This window comes from Solea solea, chromosome 16 (genome assembly GCF_958295425.1).
Source record: "Solea solea chromosome 16, fSolSol10.1, whole genome shotgun sequence".
In the NCBI taxonomy this organism is placed as follows: domain Eukaryota; kingdom Metazoa; phylum Chordata; class Actinopteri; order Pleuronectiformes; family Soleidae; genus Solea; species Solea solea.
In genome coordinates this window covers 10,075,475-10,094,260 of record NC_081149.1, presented here as the reverse complement: position 1 = coordinate 10,094,260, position 18,786 = coordinate 10,075,475, and the positions used below count along the sequence as shown (strand labels likewise).

At 43.3% G+C, this 18,786-nt stretch overlaps 1 protein-coding gene across 2 annotated transcripts; it reads right to left on the bottom strand.

Moving 5' to 3' along the window:
* Positions 1-6: 6 nt before the first annotated feature.
* On the bottom strand, positions 7-17,459 carry ppp1r1b (protein phosphatase 1, regulatory (inhibitor) subunit 1B). 2 transcript variants are annotated; one of them, XM_058653852.1, is made up of 4 exons: positions 16,967-17,459; positions 4,504-4,593; positions 3,282-3,357; positions 7-2,057 (listed from the first exon to the last, which is right to left on the bottom strand). In XM_058653852.1, the coding sequence occupies exons 1-4, from the start codon at positions 17,078-17,080 to the stop codon at positions 1,765-1,767; spliced, it is 573 nt and encodes a 190-aa protein (XP_058509835.1). In that variant the 5' UTR covers positions 17,081-17,459; the 3' UTR covers positions 7-1,764. The 2 variants fall into 2 exon arrangements, with proteins under 2 accessions (XP_058509835.1, XP_058509837.1); XM_058653854.1 differs by having other exon boundaries at positions 4,510-4,593; positions 16,967-17,453.
* Positions 17,460-18,786: the final 1,327 nt, after the last annotated feature.

Sequence of the window (18,786 nt, the reverse complement as noted above, 5' to 3'; positions counted from 1 at the left end):
CGTAGACAGATTTGAAACTAAATTGATTTACTTAAGAGCATAAAACCTAATAAAGGAGGATTTTTTTTGCGCTACATTCTAATTTTGGTTTTGTTGGGAATCAAGTTTGCACAAATATTCACCTGAAAAGTCTTTATTTTCTGCACTCGATCATGAACAATTGAAGAATTCAAACTCATGGCTCATGTCTTTCTACACACGCACACACACACACACACACACACACACACACAGAGAAAGAAAGCTCTGTGTGCTGCTGCTTATTAATCCTGTCTGGCTTTTCTGACTAGTGCCAGGCCCCCGAGTCAGCTGCAGCACCCTCCACTGACAGATTTGGGTCGAAAACTAACGTGACGCCATGGCCGGCTGTCTTATAATGCACAGAGCTTCACCTGTCATACTGCTGCTGCTGCTGCTGCTGCTGCAGGTCTCACAGGAGCCGACATTACCCCGAAAACGGCTCAAGACTCTTCCTCCAAGAACAACAGCTCGACTTCACAGGCAATAAACAGTGTTCTCACTCTGTTAAGTGTTATTCAAGTAGTTTTTCCATCATTTTTGAAATACAAACAGATGCTGTCAGACTTTAAATGTGGCTGCTGCCCAAGTAGAACACTTTGTAAAGCTTTAACATGTCCCAAAGTGACATTTCAGCAGTCATTCGATAATATAATGTGTTTAAAAGCACTGACATGGGAGCTCAGCGAAATATCAACTATGAGTTCATGTATTTTTTCACTTTGTACAAGGCTGAAAGGCAACAATGGCTTCTTTTGAAGGGAAGAAATCTAGTCTGAAACTGAAAATGCACCTTTAGAATATTTACATACATGAAGTGATGTCTGCAGGTAATCACTGATTAATGATAGTTGTTAAGGCATTTTAATTATGCTTGTTCTTAAAAAAAATATTTTACGGGACGATTTGTTTGTCCAATTTTTAAAGATCCAGTTTGTATATAAAAGTGTATCTTTTAAATTTTATATGTACTTTGGCGACTTGATCCATAAACTACCTGTTGAAATAGGCCACTTTCTATCAAAAACAACACAATTATTCTTACAAAACAAATACACATTCAGGTTAGTGTACGGGTTAAGGTAAGGGATTTTTTCCATTTTATCGCAGCAACACTGTCAAATCAAGTTTTCAGTTATATCGTGCTTTGAAACAGAAAGTAACTATACAAATAAAGAAGAATGACATCCTTTCTGGTGTAAAAAGGCCACCGTAGATCACTAATGCACTTGGAAAAGGAAGAACTGAGCAGACGGGTCGTCCTTTTGTTACAACCTGCAGTCTCGCCATGAGATGTCAGGCCTTGTTCTTACACACTGGACCTTTAAAATCAAAGTGGTATCTGTATTATGCCTTTTATTTATTGTGTGTTTTATTTATTCTTCTGTACAGCCCTTTGGTTGTGCTTTACAAATAAAGTTGGATTGGACTGGATTAGATGTATATGTGACTTTTATAGGCAGACACCTCTGTCTGTAGATGCTCTAGGTTTTATGATTATGACTGTGATCTTGCTTCTATGATTATTTTATGTCTTTGTATAGTATGTAATGGCTGCTGACTGGTTGTCTGTAACCCTTGTTCTACTTTGTTTGTAACTGTGCTGCCGCCTGTCTTGTCCAGGACACACTCATTCAATCTCAATGTGGTTTATTTCCCTGGTTAAAAAAAGGTTAAATAAAAAATAAATGAGTACATAATGTCACACATTTATCTATTCCTACACAGAAATTCTAAACCCTCCACCTAGGACACCAAGCCCCGGTGCCATGTTTCTGTTGACATCAGTATCAAAGTGTTCCAGGGTTGTGTATTTTTTTTCTTCCCTTTAAAGAGTAAACACATCAGTGTTGTCCCGTCTGCCACCGCGTGCACTGTCAACACAGAGCCCTCCCTCTCACCAGCAGCTTTGGTGGGAGATGTGTCTTCTCTCTCCTCTCTCTCCAACAGGTCCTCATCCTCCTCCCCTTCACAAGGGTCTTCCAAAGGAGGGTAGACCCCTAGTTTCTGCATCTGTGCTTCAGCCATCTTCTGTACGGCTACACACACACACACACACACACAGGGAGACGACCACACAAGCACATGGACACAGATACAAGGATAGAGGGACATGTTGTTTTTGGTTTTACCACGCTTCAACACTGACAGTTTTTTTTTTTTATCAAGCTTTACAGGATTTAGTTTGAGTGCAGGCAGGACGCCAATTAGACCCATGCACTGACAGACAGACGGACACAGACTTGTTTGTTTTCTTTCCCTCCTCTCACTGTGTTCTTTCATCTGTTATTTGTACCCGTGTCTTCCCCTGCTGACTCAAACTGTGCTCTCCTCTCTTTTGTGGTATTACCTCAACACAACCACCCGCAGCCCCCTTGCTCCCTCTGGGTCACCTTGGCCCCTTCTCTGCTTTCACCCTGTCATTTCTCAGATATGCAGAGCAACACAGAGGCAGGTCAGTTTTTATTATCTTGAGGGTTAGAGGTCATTAGCTCTCTATCTGTGCCTTTGCCTGTGTGTGTGCAAAGCTTTGCAGCATGACAACAAGACATGCAACAGAAAATGTATATTGCTGCTTTTTTTAATTAGGATTATGCAATAATGTGCATGTACATCATGTATGTATATGTACGTGTCTCTCTGTCCATGTGTGTATGTGTGCACATGTGTGTGCCACAGCTGCATAAACAACTGACTGTAATCCTGGATGATCCAGACTTTCCTCGACTCACACTCAGCGTCTCACAGCTGTCACACGATAATCTCTCTCTCTCTCTCTCTCTCTCCTCTTTCTCCCTTTTCGCTTTCAGTTACAAACAAATACACACCACCTGCTGTCGAGTGCACAATACGACATGAGAGGGACACATCTTTGCATGACACACACGCATGCAGAGACGCTAGCAAATGCTTTTAGAGCTCCTAATGTTTCTCATGTCCTGAGGGTGCTATTTTCTCCTGCACGTAAAGTCTTTATCTTGTGTGCGCAAGATAATGACTGTTCACAAGTTGTTGTCTTGTGCACACAAAAAAGAAGATAAATCACCTTTTGGGGACTTGAGTGTCTCCGTACATATCTAGCCATCTGTCACATGCATTGTTTTATGTTGTTGTTGTTGTTGTTTGGAAGCATGGGAAGCAAAGAGGAGTTTAATAACTGCAGCGAAGCAAGGTAAAACAAAAAAAAAAAGGATGTGGACACGAGGATAAATCACAATACAAACACAACTATCTACTGTGGCGCCGGTGGTGCTTGTACTAACCTCTGAGTGACGGAGGCTGATACACGTTTGGATTGACACGTTTTGGTTTAAGCACGCCGTTCTCTCCTACAACCCACTGCAGACAGAGAGGAACAGGTGGAAATGACTTTTAATTCTCCTCAACATAAAATACACTGGTTTCAGTAAAATACTTTTTCTTAAAATATGTGTTAAATAGCTCTATATTCCAACAGCTATCAGTGATCTGAAGTGTTTATCCAATGAGGTGCCGGAACAGAAAAGAGAGTGGCACGTCATTAACCAAAAGCTGGCCAATAACAACATCACAAACAGAAAGTTCATGGTTGAAATGAAAGTAAAGATAGTTAATGTTTTATCTGCTCCTTTTGCCTCAAGGAAAAAAAGAATACAATTTATAAATATTCAAATGTTTACGTTAAAAGTGAGTGAGTGTGAACAATGGGTGACACAACATTAGTTAGTGATGAGTGAAATGACGGTAAAGCTTTGTGTGGATTAGCAGGTGAGTGAATGTGAGTATGGGAATGATTTGTGGTATCACCGTAGGTGACAGTAGCTCAGTGGTAGAGCGAGTTGTCTTTCAACTTGAAGGTTGGTGGTTTGATTCCCAGCTCCGCTAGTGTACTTGTAACTACAGTAGTGTAACCCCACGTTGCACCTGTGTGGGTACGAATGGGTATGTGTGATACAAAATACGCTGTATGAAAGTGTGAGTGAATGGGTAGCGTAGTGTAAAGCAGCTGTGAGTGGTCATCAAGACTAGAAAAGTGCTATATAAATACTTACCGTTACTGTTGGAAGTACAGTCTTACCCATTCAATCTCTATGGCAGTCAATTAATGAAAGTGGTGATCATCCATGTTCAGAATATCATGAGGTCTCGAGGCAATACGATAAAAAAAATAGATAGTCGTATAGACTGAGTACTGAACAGGAAGAATCATGGATAATTATGGATATGTATCAGATAATTTAAGTGATTTTCAATCCTGAGTGAAAGTTAAAGTACCAGGAGAAAAATGATAAGCAGGGATAAGCAGTTGTATTTCAAATGTGTTTGCACAGTGCACGAAAACGATCTCTCTCACTATATATATATATATATATACACAGTATATGCTGATCTTTACACAAACATGGGAGTTTCACACAGGAGTCAATAGGGTATTTGATGAGCCAGTGGTAGAGGATGGTGGATGAGGATGCTCTGACACTTATATAAAAAGTGTTTTCACTTCACCTTTACCTGATGAGTGGACTGATCGTCCTCGGGAGACGTTTGGTCGGCTACTCTGAACAACGTGGCAGGCGTGGGCCTTCTGCGCCGGATCTAGAAACACAAACACATGAGCCATTAAACAAACAACACAACGTATTATTGACAACGCTCGACACAACACGCTGGGCATTGGTCACCCACTGACGTCATTAGTGCTGCTGCCCAGTTTGCTGATGGGTCAAGTGCCAAAAGCAAGTTTTGGCACTTGATGCTGGTCAGGTCAGAGTGAAGGTTGCGGTCAGTAGAATAAAGGGACATTCATAACAGAAATACTGGATTGATTTGCTGTCCTCACATGACACATAATGCAGTAAGTGTGTTTGATTACCTGAGTGTGTCACGTACGGTCATGCACGCCCTCACAAACAGAGGCACCATGGTAAAAGGAAATAGGTCTTTTTGGACTAAATGTGCCACAGCATTGAGTCCAGACACTCCCCTCCACTAACTGGTCTCCCTATCTGCCCCTCACTCTGTTCCCTGGAGGCTAATGGTCTGAGAAAAACAAGGCCAGGCAGACTGCAAGTCTGCACTTTATCTCGGAAATAAGTCATAGCACACAGTGAACCCTCTGTATTAATGGTATCAAATACCCAGCTGAACCCAATACATTCAACTACCACTATTGTGCCTAGCATTGGCCCTGCAGTCTGGGTCTTTTTTAAAACACTCAGCACTCACACTAGACTTGAAAGGAGACTGTAAAACATAACCCGTAACACCATGAGCAGGCAGGGCTTTGCATGACGTCTGCAACAGAATCTGTTAAGGCTGCAAGTGGAAGTGTTTGGAACATTCTCGGGATCCAGGCAGTATTTTGATAACCGATAAACAGTTTGACAATGACAAAAATTCTGCTCAGTATCATTGGAACTCGACATATCTCCTGGTTTTGGACCTTTGGAAGCGGCTTTGGGGACACATAATGTCTGCAGATTAAGTGATGAATCATTTGTCAGCTTAATTAAGTTTATTAGTGTGCAGCATATAATCTGATTGAGGTGCAAAAGTAGTTTAAAGGGAACAGTCTTAGTCCACTGCAACAATATGATTTATTTGAGGTGGGGTATCATTTGAACTACCATCAAGGCCCCGAGTGCTTATAGCTGCATCGACCTGGCAGGTCAGAGAACCACGGTATTGAAAATGTCCTTTCTGAAGCGACCCAACCTTGACATGAACCTTGGTGCCGTTGTTTACAGCAGCACAAGGCAGCACAGGAGGCAAGTTAAGTAGCTTGGCTCTATTTTGTGTAAAACTGCTCCATTTGAAGAGTTGTGTTTGTGTTCGGTTTACATCCTTCTTGTCCTTCGAAGGGAGGTGTGCGTCATCAGAGTGAGGCGCATGTTGCCAAAGCAAAGGCCAGGTGGACCTCGGCACTGGTGGAAAGCTGCCACTGTCAACCTCGACAACATAATGTAATCAAGCATAGATATGACCCTTATGTTCGACACTAGACACATGTTAATCTTGTCACGCAACCTTCAGCTTTCCTGCCGACACGAGTCTCCCTCGCTTTCAACTCTCATTTCCATATCACTCGATCCTGTTTACGTCCATGTCCATTCCTCATTCTTTGACAGTGACGTTACCTCATGCCCGTCTCTTCCTCCGTCTTCTCCATCAGCTGAATGCTTCATAAATGAAATCATCATCATAATCCTTTGCGGTCTGTGATTTCCCTCGCCTTGATTGATCTGTATCTTTCGTTGACGTTGGCAGTGACGATTCACGGGGGCCTCCGTGTGCTTCCTCCATCTCCTTCCCCCTGACACGTGTGCAGGCTTGGGGCTCTGTGCTGCTGTGAACCCTGCTGAACCCAAAGACCTACGGCCATCCTCACACGACAGCCTGGAGTGGCTCCCACAGAGACCCAGAAGAGTAAGCAGACACCAGATGTCGCCATGACTGTGCCCTGTGGCATTTCAGCAATTAAACCGGGGAAAAATAGTGCATTGTTTTGTTACATTCCAGTTTCGGGTGTAACAGTGCACTCGAGAAAACAGTGAAAGGCATTTCATTTTGCAGATCTAATGACAATCAATTGAAAGGTCCAGTGTTTTTGAGATTGACTGTATGATGTTTATAACAGGAGCAATGTCAGTTCTGGGTCTAAACTATAAACTAAATATCTTTTAAGGCTACATTCTCCAACACACTTGGAAGCGCAGGGTGAGTTGAGTGATATTCAGCTGCAGCGTTCAACTTCACCAGTAAATGTTGCAAACTGTTGCACAGTGTACTTTTAACTGTGACAATAATATGTAGTCCATAAAAAACAGTCTCACTTCTCCATTTTACATTTTTCTTCAAAACAGCCTTCACACCTTCTATTTTTATTATTTCTTAGTTATATTTTGTCATTGTGGTTGAGCTTGTGACAGGTTTTGGGTCATTTGAATTTTTTTCTTTTAGCAATAATACATTCAATTTCAAAATTTTACTGCCTGGCATCTACCTCATGACCACCAGAGTGGTCAGAGCGTTTTCCTGCCAACTCTAATGAGGTGTCATCGAAAAAAAGAAGACTGTTGCACGATGGAAGCGGAGAAAGATTTTGACAGTTCGGAGTCAGAGTCCATTTACTGAGCTGCAGATAAAAATAGCTATGGTGAAACACACGCAAGGTAAATTGAACGGTGAGATAACTGGATACGTGTGTGTGTGTGTGAGAGTACAGCAGATGCCTGTCATCCCGGTGGCGTCTGGGTTACCGTTGTGGTGGTCTCATGAAATACCAAGACGTGATCTCTTAGAGCTTTAAAAGGACAACAGTCGCAGTAAATGTCACTTAGATTCTATACCTGCTGGCTTTTAATCAAATACATAATTTATTTCAAAATACACTTGCTGTTTACAAAATACCTCAGGGTCTGCTTCAAACTACATCTCAAATCATCCAGACAGTGGTGGTTTTAGACCTGTTCCACAGGGAGGGGGTGGCTGGAGTCAATGTGTTTGTTGTGTTGAATCTGACCTACTTGAATACACTGCTCCAGGGGATCGGACTTACAATGCTGAGCCACATTAGTGCCACCGTATCATCACAAGACTTGATCATTTTTATCATCCATGTAGAAGGGGGGGGCAGTGGGCGTGGTTAGGCTCTGAGTGACAGACGCTTTGACACCTGCTGGACCACCTGTAGAACCCCACACCTGGCTTTAGAACCCTCAGATAGCAGACCCTGGTCTTGGAACTGTTCGCTTAGTGAGTTAGTTAGTAAATGGTGCACTCATTTGTCAAAAACAAACTGTGCTGCCTGTTAAAAGCAAATTAAAAACATACTCAAAGCTGTGGCTGCATAATACACCTGTTTGTCGGTGCATTTTTGTATTTAGTATGACATACAACATATTTTTATTTGATTGGATTGGAAACAACATGAGGATATGATCACACAAGTCATCACAAAGGCATGTGTTGCATGCACATAAACAGAGAAGTTGATGGGGGCAGTGACGCGTGTCACTGTTGTATGACACTGGCAGAGCCACATGACATAAACACATATTGTGACTCTAGTAATTTTCCAGCTTTAAAACAACCCCGCTCTGCCCGAGTTACATAATACTGTGTGTGTCACTTCCTCATTTACGCCACCACCGGGGCACAGTATGTGAGATTACCACTGCTCTGCTTTATCCCTTTACCCTCCCTGGCTCCCTCTTTTACGTCTCTAACTCACCAATCTCCCAATCCTTCACCACCGCTGGCAGCTATTGTTTTTTTGCCCCCACATTATGATCAGTGGAGCTACTGTGGACTTATTGTACGGGGCTTTGGACGCGGCCTTTCAGCAGCAGCACAGGTGCACACCTGCAGGCGTGCGCAGGAGTCTCAATATAAACACCGGCTCGTGGATCATCTGAAGCTTATGAGAGAATTTGAAAAATGTGCTGGCTCCATATTGTGTAACAGAAAACAGGAAACTACAACCTCACAAAGTTTGTAGCAATTTAATATGATACAAACTCAGTTTTATACTCTTGACTTGGGTGTTTTAGGTCTGACGTGTGAGCAAAAGAAATCTAATTAAAGGCAAAGAGGTTAAGTAGCCACAAATTACTCCAATATGGGACTCCACGACCTCACTCTGTGCTGTGTGGGGTACATGAGTCATTGGTAAATGTTGACTCTGCACATGTGCATGTGCAGGTATGTGTGTTAGCTACAGCACAGTTTTGCTTAGCAACCTGGGAGTAGATCAGCCGATCTGGGTCTGCTCCCCGGAGGCCCTCCTTCTAACGGGTACTATCATGACCTGGCCTATAAAAAGCAGCAGGAGTGGAACAGTATAAACTAGATCAGAGTTGTCTCCAGCGAACGAGACAGTAAAACTCCATCCTGCCCTGAGCTAACAATAATGCATCTCTCGGGGAGTCGGCTTAATAGATTTGGGCTCAAAGCAAAAGACCACGCTGAGGAAAAAACGCACCACAGATCCCTTTCCCTGTCGGTTACCATCCCTTGCAGCTGACACAGCTTAATATCCTATTAATCTGTGCGTCATCTCTCTCTGATAGAGGTGGAAGCTTGACCATATGAAGCTGGTCGTCTCTTAATATGACCCAGCTCTGGATGGATAGATATGGATTTACAAGATTGATTTGTACAGTTGTGTGATCTACCCACCGGCATGTACCACTGCATCACTCCATGTCAGCGCTTATATAACATAATAGTGAACCAATAGGAACAAACAATTCCTAAGCCAGAGTGTTAGACATTTCTTTTACCCTGTCAGCATATTAGAACTTGATTTATGATATGTTAATATATGTGAGCCAGCCACGAGAAAACCAGCAACAAGTCTTAAAACCGTAAACTCTGTATTTGAATTCGGGTTGTTTGATCGCTATGAACCGATTCCTAGCTGGGGTGTGGAGTGCTTTTGTTGTTTTTTCGGCCAATCAGCTGCACATCACAGAGGAAACACATGGCTACTAAATATGCAGCCGCTCCTGGAGACTCCTTACTAGAGCTGAAACAATTACTTGATTAACTGATCACTAAATAAATCGTCAACTATTTTGACTATTCTATTAATCGGTTTGAGTGTTTTTAAGGAATTAAAACAAGTTTTCTGATTTTTCAATGTGAATAATTTCCAGTTTCTTTGCTCCATATAACAAAGACATCACTAAAACAGAATGGTTTTTGGTTTTAGGACAAAACAAGACATTTATGAAAATCATCCTTTCTAGGTTTGAGAAACACTGATCAGCATTTTCTGACATTTTATGGACCAAACGATTACCCCATTAATTGAGAAAAAAATCGGCAGATTAATCGATTATGAAAATAAAGTTGCAGCCCAACTGTTACTGCTACTGCTACTACGAGAAGCCGCGTGTGTTTTACATAGTTCAATGAAGGAGAAATGCATTGCAGAACTAAATCGTGGCTGTTACAGCACAAAGTACAAACTTTCTCCACAGCTTATGAACAACTAACAGACAGGAGAATAATTGGACACCCTGAGGCGAACAGACGTTGAGTAGCTGCTTCTTATCGATTCTTATGCCGTGAGTTTTCATTAACGTCGTTATTCTGCGTTGCGTTAGTGTTCATTCGAAAAAAAAATGTTTCCCCACTAGACACTATCTTTTAATAATCCACTGTGTGTTTCACAGCATTGTTATTAACTAGCTCAGTATTGTCGTTTTAAATTGCAAATGTAATGCACAACCATGTAAATGTCATGATACTGTTACTTGGCTCCCAGAAGATGTAAATCTTTGAGGCTAAAATTCTCCCTAAACCAGTTTGAGGAGTGCCTACATTCAAATGTACCACATCTTCTTCAAATATTTGAAGTGTGAGTTATTGTTGGATATCCCACTTTCATAATCTGTAATAACTCAAAATGCCCTTCAGGAGACTTGTTCCTGGTTTTTTCCATGGCTGGGCACATATGTATACATTAGTTTTTAGTTGTATTTCTGTATATAATGGATTCATTGCTCATCTTTTTACTTTTAAAACACTGAAATAACTGCTTTTAAAGTAGAATCAAATCAGCCAATCACATGGTGGTAACTCACTGTTTTTGAGCCTATAGACATGGTCAGGATGACCTGCCAAATTTCAAACCGAAGAATGCAGAAGAAACATGATTTAAGAGACTTTGAACATAGAATTGTTGTCGGTGCAACATCAGCTGGTCTTCCAGAAACTGCAGTTTTACCGGGATTTTCACACACAACCACCTCTAGTGTTTGCAGAGAATGGCGTGAAAAATTGCTTTGAGGGGCAGTTCTCTGGGGAAAAAAATGCCAGAGGTCAAAGGACATTTCGCAGACTGGTATGAAATGAGAGAGTAGTAATTCACATATTTCACATATGTCACAACCACAGTAAGAGACAACCATCTCTGAACACGAAATATGTCGAGCCTGAAAATGAGCTACAGCTGCAGAAGAGCACACAGCGTGCCTCTTTATTATACGTGTACCTTATTTTTTTTCTTTGTCTTGTTCGGGGATTCTGTGAAATGCAGTTTCCCACAGAAGAGGAATGGTTTCATTACACTCTGAGAAGTGTTTTGTCCTACTCTTTACAACCTCAGGCACGTCCTCTGAGGCTTTTCATCTCAGCTCTGTCCATTTCGTCTGCACTTTTATTTCCCGTCTCAGTTTTATTCACTGTTGATCACAAAAAAAAGTCCTGAAGTTGATCTTTATCCTCCAAACATTTATTCCTCCCACAGTCCAAAAACATGCAGATTTGGGGATTAGGCAAATTGGACACTCTAAATTGACCGTAGGTGTGAGAGTAGATGGATGTTTGTCTCTATGTGGCCCTGTGATGGACTGGCGACCTGTCCAGGATGTACCCCCTATGTCAGCTGGGATTGGCATCAGCATCCACTGCGACCCTCATGTGGAGGATAAAGTGGTAGAAGACAAATTAATGAATGAGATGCACACATTATATATGGGTGGACACCACTGTGATTGACAGCTAACGTCAACCAAAAGCTGACATGCAAATTTTTTCCATAAGCATTGCAAAATAAACAAAATGCCTTAGTTCTGACCTATACTATGACAAACCCACCCTGTCAGGCACATTTGGGCTCCGCTCAGTCATCACACACAGACAGAGCTGCCAGGCAGCCACTACTGTGTTACTATTCACTGAGTAACACTCGGTTGTTGAGTTTATCGCAAGTTCAAGGTCGCGTCTCCACAAAAAGTAACCACAACTGCAGCTTATTAAGGTCCAAGGTCTGTCTAATATGCAGCACTTCATCCCTATTCAAATGGGTGGTATTGCTAAATGTCCATGCTACTGCATGTACGTTGCTTCTAACTAACACTTTTGTGCTGACCTTTGGCCGTACCACTGGTTAACTGAACAAACAGATGGCTGGGGATAGCATCTGGAGGGGCTCTCCAATGACCCCCAAATAGAAAATGTAATTATGCTTCACCCGCTGGCAGAATGATATCACACTCAGACCCCCCACCCCGCTCCCCTCCCCCTCACTCTCCTTTTCTCCTGCTCCATTGTCTCACTGTGCCCCCCAGCATTTATGTAATTAGCTGTTTTATGGCCTGTTATTCCAGAGACTGTAGCAAGAGCGGTTTAAACATCACCACACAACGGTGATAGTGTGTCAGTGTGATGATGACTGACAAGCAGCCACCTGCCATGCCACTGCACACACTGGAGCAACACACAGGGAGCAGCAGCAACAGGGGAGGCTGCCAATCAAAGCTTCTACGGAAACGACGGCACGGCTAACAGTCCGCAAACACTCAGCTTGTAAGTCAGAGGCATCAGATTGTGAAAGCTGTCAAGGAGCCGTTCCACAGGTGAACCGGCAGAGTGCGGAGTAGCCGTAGCTACTCATTTGTAGTGTTGTGTCTACCAAGAGTTTATAAATGCAAAAGAAAAGGTAGCGGCTGGTAGTTGCTGTGCAGAAATACAGTACAGCTCATTGCTTGGATGCAAATGCATGAACACACTCAACGAGGAACACACTCACGCAATATCACTTGAGATTTACAGGTACAGTGTGTAACGTTTAGGTTGCAGCTGGATATACCTCACTCTTCCTTTCCAAGTGTGTTGTGGAAACTATGTAACCTTCAGTTAGCAAAAGATGTTTAGTTTGTCCATTGTGGGCAGTAAAAACATGTTGGTCCAAAATGGTGGCCTCAGTACAGCTGAGCTGGTATAAATATAAAAGGCTCATTCAAGAATCTTCAGTTTTCACACTTGAAAAATTAAGCACAGATTCATAAGAATAGTGCAAAACTTGGAAATGTTTATCATCTAATTGTGTGCTATTGTGTCTCAGTCAGACAAACCATTTGCTAAGCTCCTTTGGTATCCTTGTATTTCCCTCCTCAACATACTGCAGATGACATGGTTTGCCCTCGGACAAGCTCATTAAGTTGCAAGCGGATAACCATTAAAATAAAAGTCACAGCCATTGTTAAGAAAATCAGTGATTACAACATGCGCAGCGGCAATAACATAATGCAGTGTCTGTTCTGTGTTGATGAAACAGGGATAGAGACCAATCCCATTTGTTTTGAGTCACACCTCAGTGCTCCTGTTATTATGCTGACATCAGCGTGTCCACCCTGTGGCTCTTCAACAACAGCGGCAGACCCCAGACCAGCTTCTGACCCTGAACATGAAATTGTGAGGGAGGATGTAGGACAGCTCAGTGTCCAGATCCTGTCACCGTTTCAGTGACGTCGAAAGAAAATCGGCTCCAGATGAGGTCCAGCTCTTACCACCACCCCCCACCACCATTTCTCTCCCCGCTCTGCCTCTGCTGCCCTCCTAATCCCCTGCATCTCCTCTCATCACAGATATTATGGTCCCTGCTGCTGTTGTTGTTGCCGCGGCCGTGGGGTTGAGATCCAAGCCTACTGACAGAAATGTGCACACAGAGATGAAGGAAAGGACATTAGGGGTGATGAATCGCTGATTTGGCCTGAATTGGTTCGATTAATGAAAATCCCTGAATCAAAAGGTGTGTGGCTGAGTGGGATATGGACACCAACAAAGAGGATTTGTTGATAGAGCCATGTTGCAGGCCTCCATTAGGCAGTGTGCTTGGGCATACCCAAGGTGCAGGGGGCATTACGGTGCAATTTCAACTCACTGTGTACAGTGTAATCATGTGACAAATAGCTCTACCCGTGCTCAATATTTATGTTTTCCAACTGTTTATACATTACACACATGAACCAAGAAAACTATGAGGACGAATGTAAAATGCACATCATGTAATGAATAAAAAGCTCTGTACCGCTGAATAAAGTGGAAAAGGGGGCACATAACAGGAAACCTTTGTTTACAGATACAAAACATGAACATGTTGCTTGTGAGTCACGACACAAATCAAACCGGCAAGACTGTCAAAAACAGGGTGGAACAAACTTGTGCGCAACCGACAGAAGACAGAGACCCATTGATTGTGGCCAAAGTGCATTTGCAATCTGTGGTTTTTCAGTGAGGCAATTTGTCTTCTTGAAAAGTCATTAGTTTTTGGCCACTACAAACATCAACATGCAAAAATAAATAAATAAAATTTCATCAACCTGACAGATCGCGTCAATTAAGTAAACTGAGTCAGACCACTAATGGTGACATTTCCGGGCCGTCCATGGGCAGGGAAAGATCACTGCACCCTCTTGCCCAGTCCCAGCATGCTTTGTGCTGTTCTTTCTGGCCCGTGCATGTTGACAGTCCCCCAGCATGCTAGTGTTTACCCACCAACACGCGCTGCATCAAAGGTCGCTGTTTGACGTTTAACACAGAGATTAGACTGGACAAGAGGGTTGGAGGAGAGTGGGAGCATTTGGGGAGGGGGGGGCGGGGCGGATTGGGAGGCATCTGAATCACGCTCACTACAACCATGTTAGGTTTACGTGTAAAGTGAAAAGCACCAATGCCTTCTACTATTCTTTGCTATCCCCTTTGGGTTTCGGAGTTTCCTGTCACTTCAAAGCTCACGTTGAGTTTAAAGAAGAGATGTGTGTTGAATCCTCACGGAATCAGGGATATAGCGTCTGTACCGTGACCCTAATCTCAGTCTATTATACGCATCACTCTACGTCACTTGCACAGGACAGAGGGTGATGAGTGGGATGGGGTTGGGGGAGTTGTGACGATAAACACAACCACATGCTTCTCCGTGATGCTGCACACCGCTCCTGATCTGTCCTTGTGAAGATTACAGAAGAGTGATAATCTTAAAACGTCATTTTATCCCAGCAGGATTTCAATAAGATGAACTGAGCCAAAGATGCCATTGTAGGCAGTGTTGGGGGGGGGGGGAGAAATTAGTTTTTGAAATCCAAAAGAAATCCTCTGGGGAATGCCTCTAATCTGAAAAAAATGGGGCTTTATATCAGCATTGATTCTGTGTAAAATGTTATTTTGTCACATTCATATTCCGTGCACGAGAGGCAATAACATGTTTTAGAGTAGGAGGCCCGATGACACCAAGACAGTCTGAATACCTTAAAAGAAAGGTTTATATTTATGCAATTTAAACATTCACAGAACAGGAAAGTGTAGAGTGACCGTCTAACACCTGTGAGGGACGCATAAATGTTTGCTGTGCTCCCCCACAGTGTGCAATATTTCACCGAGTGGGTGGTTGTATTGGAGTGTCTCTCACATTAAGACCGCAGAGCGTCCACACACATAATATGCGTACAAACACGCCAGCAGCAATGTAAACAACTTAACAGTCGGACAAAGATGTCCATTAAAGTTGACCTTTCAGATGCCAACTGTGGGGGGAGCTTCGGGCGACACAGTTGTACGGCGCGTCCCCATAGCAACAGTTGGTTGATAGCAGTTTTGGGGGTTTAAATGCCACCGGGAAACACAGTACAGACGAACCACTTGTGTAACAAGAATGGCACAGTCATCCAGAACTTATTAGACACGATGGACTTGTGGGGAAGAATAACTGCAATGGGAGGAGACGGGAATGAAACGAGGGTCGTTAGCTGGTTCTCTCCACCCACTCGCATGTCCCTGGAGACTCCCATCAGCCCCGCAGCAGATACTATCGGCTTTTAAACACACACATAAACACATCCTTTCCTGAACGCCCAGTCGGTCTCCGTGTTCCCCCGCACACACGCACACACGCACACACACACACGCACACAGCATAATTGTTGTTTTGTTTTAACAAACACCATTTATACTGAAACATGGGAAATATTCTGTACGTGGATTCTTGAATGAACTGGCGCTCGGAACAGTGGCACCGAGCAGCTGACAAAGCACATGCAGCATGTCTGAAGGTGAAGGCCAGTGACGCTCTGCTGGAGAAGACCCAGCCAACAAGCCTAAATATAGCCGATCACTGTTTGAACACAAGGTGGTTGGGCAACGAGGTTGTCCCCAAAACCGGAACCAGAGCAGCTCACATATGGCAGATTGATATCCTGTAGTTTCTTCTAGAGCATATGAGAGGGGGCGTTATATGTAAATGTGCGATTGGAAGTCTAGATCATTTTCGTTGCTGTGCCTTTATCACTCTTCTATTTCAATATCTGCTCACAAACGAACTTGTTCGTTCCGAGATGTTCTGAATTTAGGGTAAGACAGAGCTCAAACGCAGGCCATTTCAGTTCATGAATCAAGGACAGTTACTGAGGGAGCTGACCGAAGACCGGTGAACTCAGAAAATCAGGCTGAGCATTTCTCTATCATTAATTTCCCTTCATATAACAAAACCTCTGTCTCCTGTTTCCCTCTCCATCCCTCATCATACTCTCTGGAGGGATGAGCCATTGGCCTCAATATACCTCAACACCACACAGTGGCCGTGCTGGCCCACATTCCTCAGCTCTAAAATTACAGCGACATCTTAGCCAAAAATAAAGATCAGAGTTGTGTCATTGGGAAAAAAAGAAAATGCCATTTCACATGCTGTCACTGCAGAGTCAGGTTTGAGATTCTTAAATGACAAAGCAGGACTGGAGACGCAGTTGTTCCAAGCACATGGCAAAGAAAGTGTCAACAGGTTGCTGCTGCCCCAGTTGCAAAATATCGATCTGTCTTCATACAAAAGATAGTGTGACTCTCACGTCAATGTGATAAAAAGGTCAAGATGAGACAGCACTGATCTTATGAGGCAACAGAGTGAGGGAAATGTCGTCATCATTTCTCAACTGTGAGGCAGACAGAGCCGGCAAATCCGGCACTTGTCACCCATGAAACAAAACAGAGAGAGGACGGGTGGCATGCGGAGGAGGGAAAACTCTGGACAGTGATGGAAAAAGACTTCATTCAACACAAGCAGACACTTTCCTTGAACGGATGGAGGATGATAATCGGAGAGTGTGTCCAAGAGAAATACACATGTAAGATATTCATTTATACAGAAAAATAAGTCAGAGCTGAAATCAGAAATCCTGGATCTGCTCACCATCTCCACTTGCCGAGGGTCCAGGTTAGTGGGTGCAGACGATGGCATAGCAAAGTGGATCTTCTTCCTCTCCTTGGGCTCCTCCTCGACCTCGGTCGACACGGAGGGGTCCATGATTCTGGATCCTGGTGGTCTGACTCCCAGCGGAGGGGTCTCTGTCAAAGATCACTCTCTTTGCCTCCCTGGAGGAACCTCCCACTACTGACTAGTCCCACTCCTGAAAACCTGTCTTCTTTATCCTGCCTCCTGCCTCCTCTCAAACATCAAACTGAACAGACTCTCTGAAGTGTCCTCTATTCCTGTCTCACAGTTGCTGACTTCCTCCCTGTTGCCTCTCCTGCGCTCACTCTCTTCCTCCCTCACAACCTGTGCAGCAGGAGTTGAATGAGACACATGGTTGGCTCTAGCAGTGAGGGAGAGAAGTGGGAGGGGAAGGTGAGCGAGAAGAAGGCAGGGTTAGTAGGATAAAGGGGAGGAGCTTGAGTAAATTGTGTGTGTGTGTGTGTGTGTGTGTGTGGAGGGAGGGTTGTATGTGTTTGTCTGTCTATCTAAGCTGAGGTTGATTTGTAATCAGAAAAACAAAATAATAATCTCATCACATCAGCTGAGCCTCTTTTGGCCTCTATTTGTGAATGAGAGATTTATGAGAGCGGGAGGGAGCAGGGAGAGGAGAGCAAGGCAATGGGGGGTAAACAAGAGGAGAGATGCAGCGAGGGCAAATAAACATCCAGCACTCACACTACTGACATAGCTTTATTATTAGGCTCAGTGGTGTCAAATATAAGGTTCTACGTCAATGAAAAGTCACAACATTTGTCTTCCACCTTGCCAGGAATCAGCGATTAAAGTAAAACTTTTTAAATGTTTTATTCTGCAAACAGTTTGACTACATGTAATAGCACTTAAAGGAACCATGTCTAAGAATTTGTGACATCTAATGGTCAGATTGTGAGAATCGGAGGACTCATGCGTTCATCCCTCCCTTTCACAAGCGTGTCAGGGTAGTACAGTGACCTTAAAGGAGTGTAGTTCTTTTGTCTTTTTTCAACTTTATTTTTAGGTTTTTGTTTTTTTATATAAAAACAAGGAACAGTTGAGGGTCAGGACAGTTACAGTAGGTGCAGCCCACAGTACAAACCAGGTCTATTCAGACTTAACAGTCAGCAAGTACAAAGAGTCTTTGAATTTATGACAATCCCATTTTAAGCCAGTATTTCTCTCCTTTCTCCTTCTGAAGCCACAGTGTAAAAGTCAATGTCTCCATGTTTGCAGGTGGAGTTTATAATATTTATACGGAACTTCAAGGTGGGAAGATTCGGCTGAAGTCAACAAATGAGTGTAGTTCTTAAGCTTCCACTTCAAATTGTTTGTTTATTGTTGTGCTGTAGAAACACTTTTGTAGAGCAATTGCGTAAAGTCGTATTTTAAGGCTATGAAAACAAGACAATAAACCCTCAATGTTTACACACAGGACCAAAAAAAAAAAAGGTGTTGGAGTATGTGGGGAGGAAGAGAGAGTACTCGCAGCGTAGATTGTGACGTAAAGAGGATTGGGGGAAAGAGAAGGGCAGTTCCAGTGCTATTTTCAGGGCCTCGCTGTTATTTGGCTCACATGGTCGAGGGATTTGGTCGGCGAGATCAGTGGATTTGGCCTCAGGGCCGTGTTGAGCTTTGGCATGGGCTGGAATCACAGAGATATGGTGGTGGTGGAGGTGGAGGTGGAGGAAGAAGAATACTACAGGAGGCTGGAGGAGCTCGGTGGGCAGAAACAAATAGTAATGTCAAGATTGTGTTTGACACTGTGGGAGTGCAACTGCTGT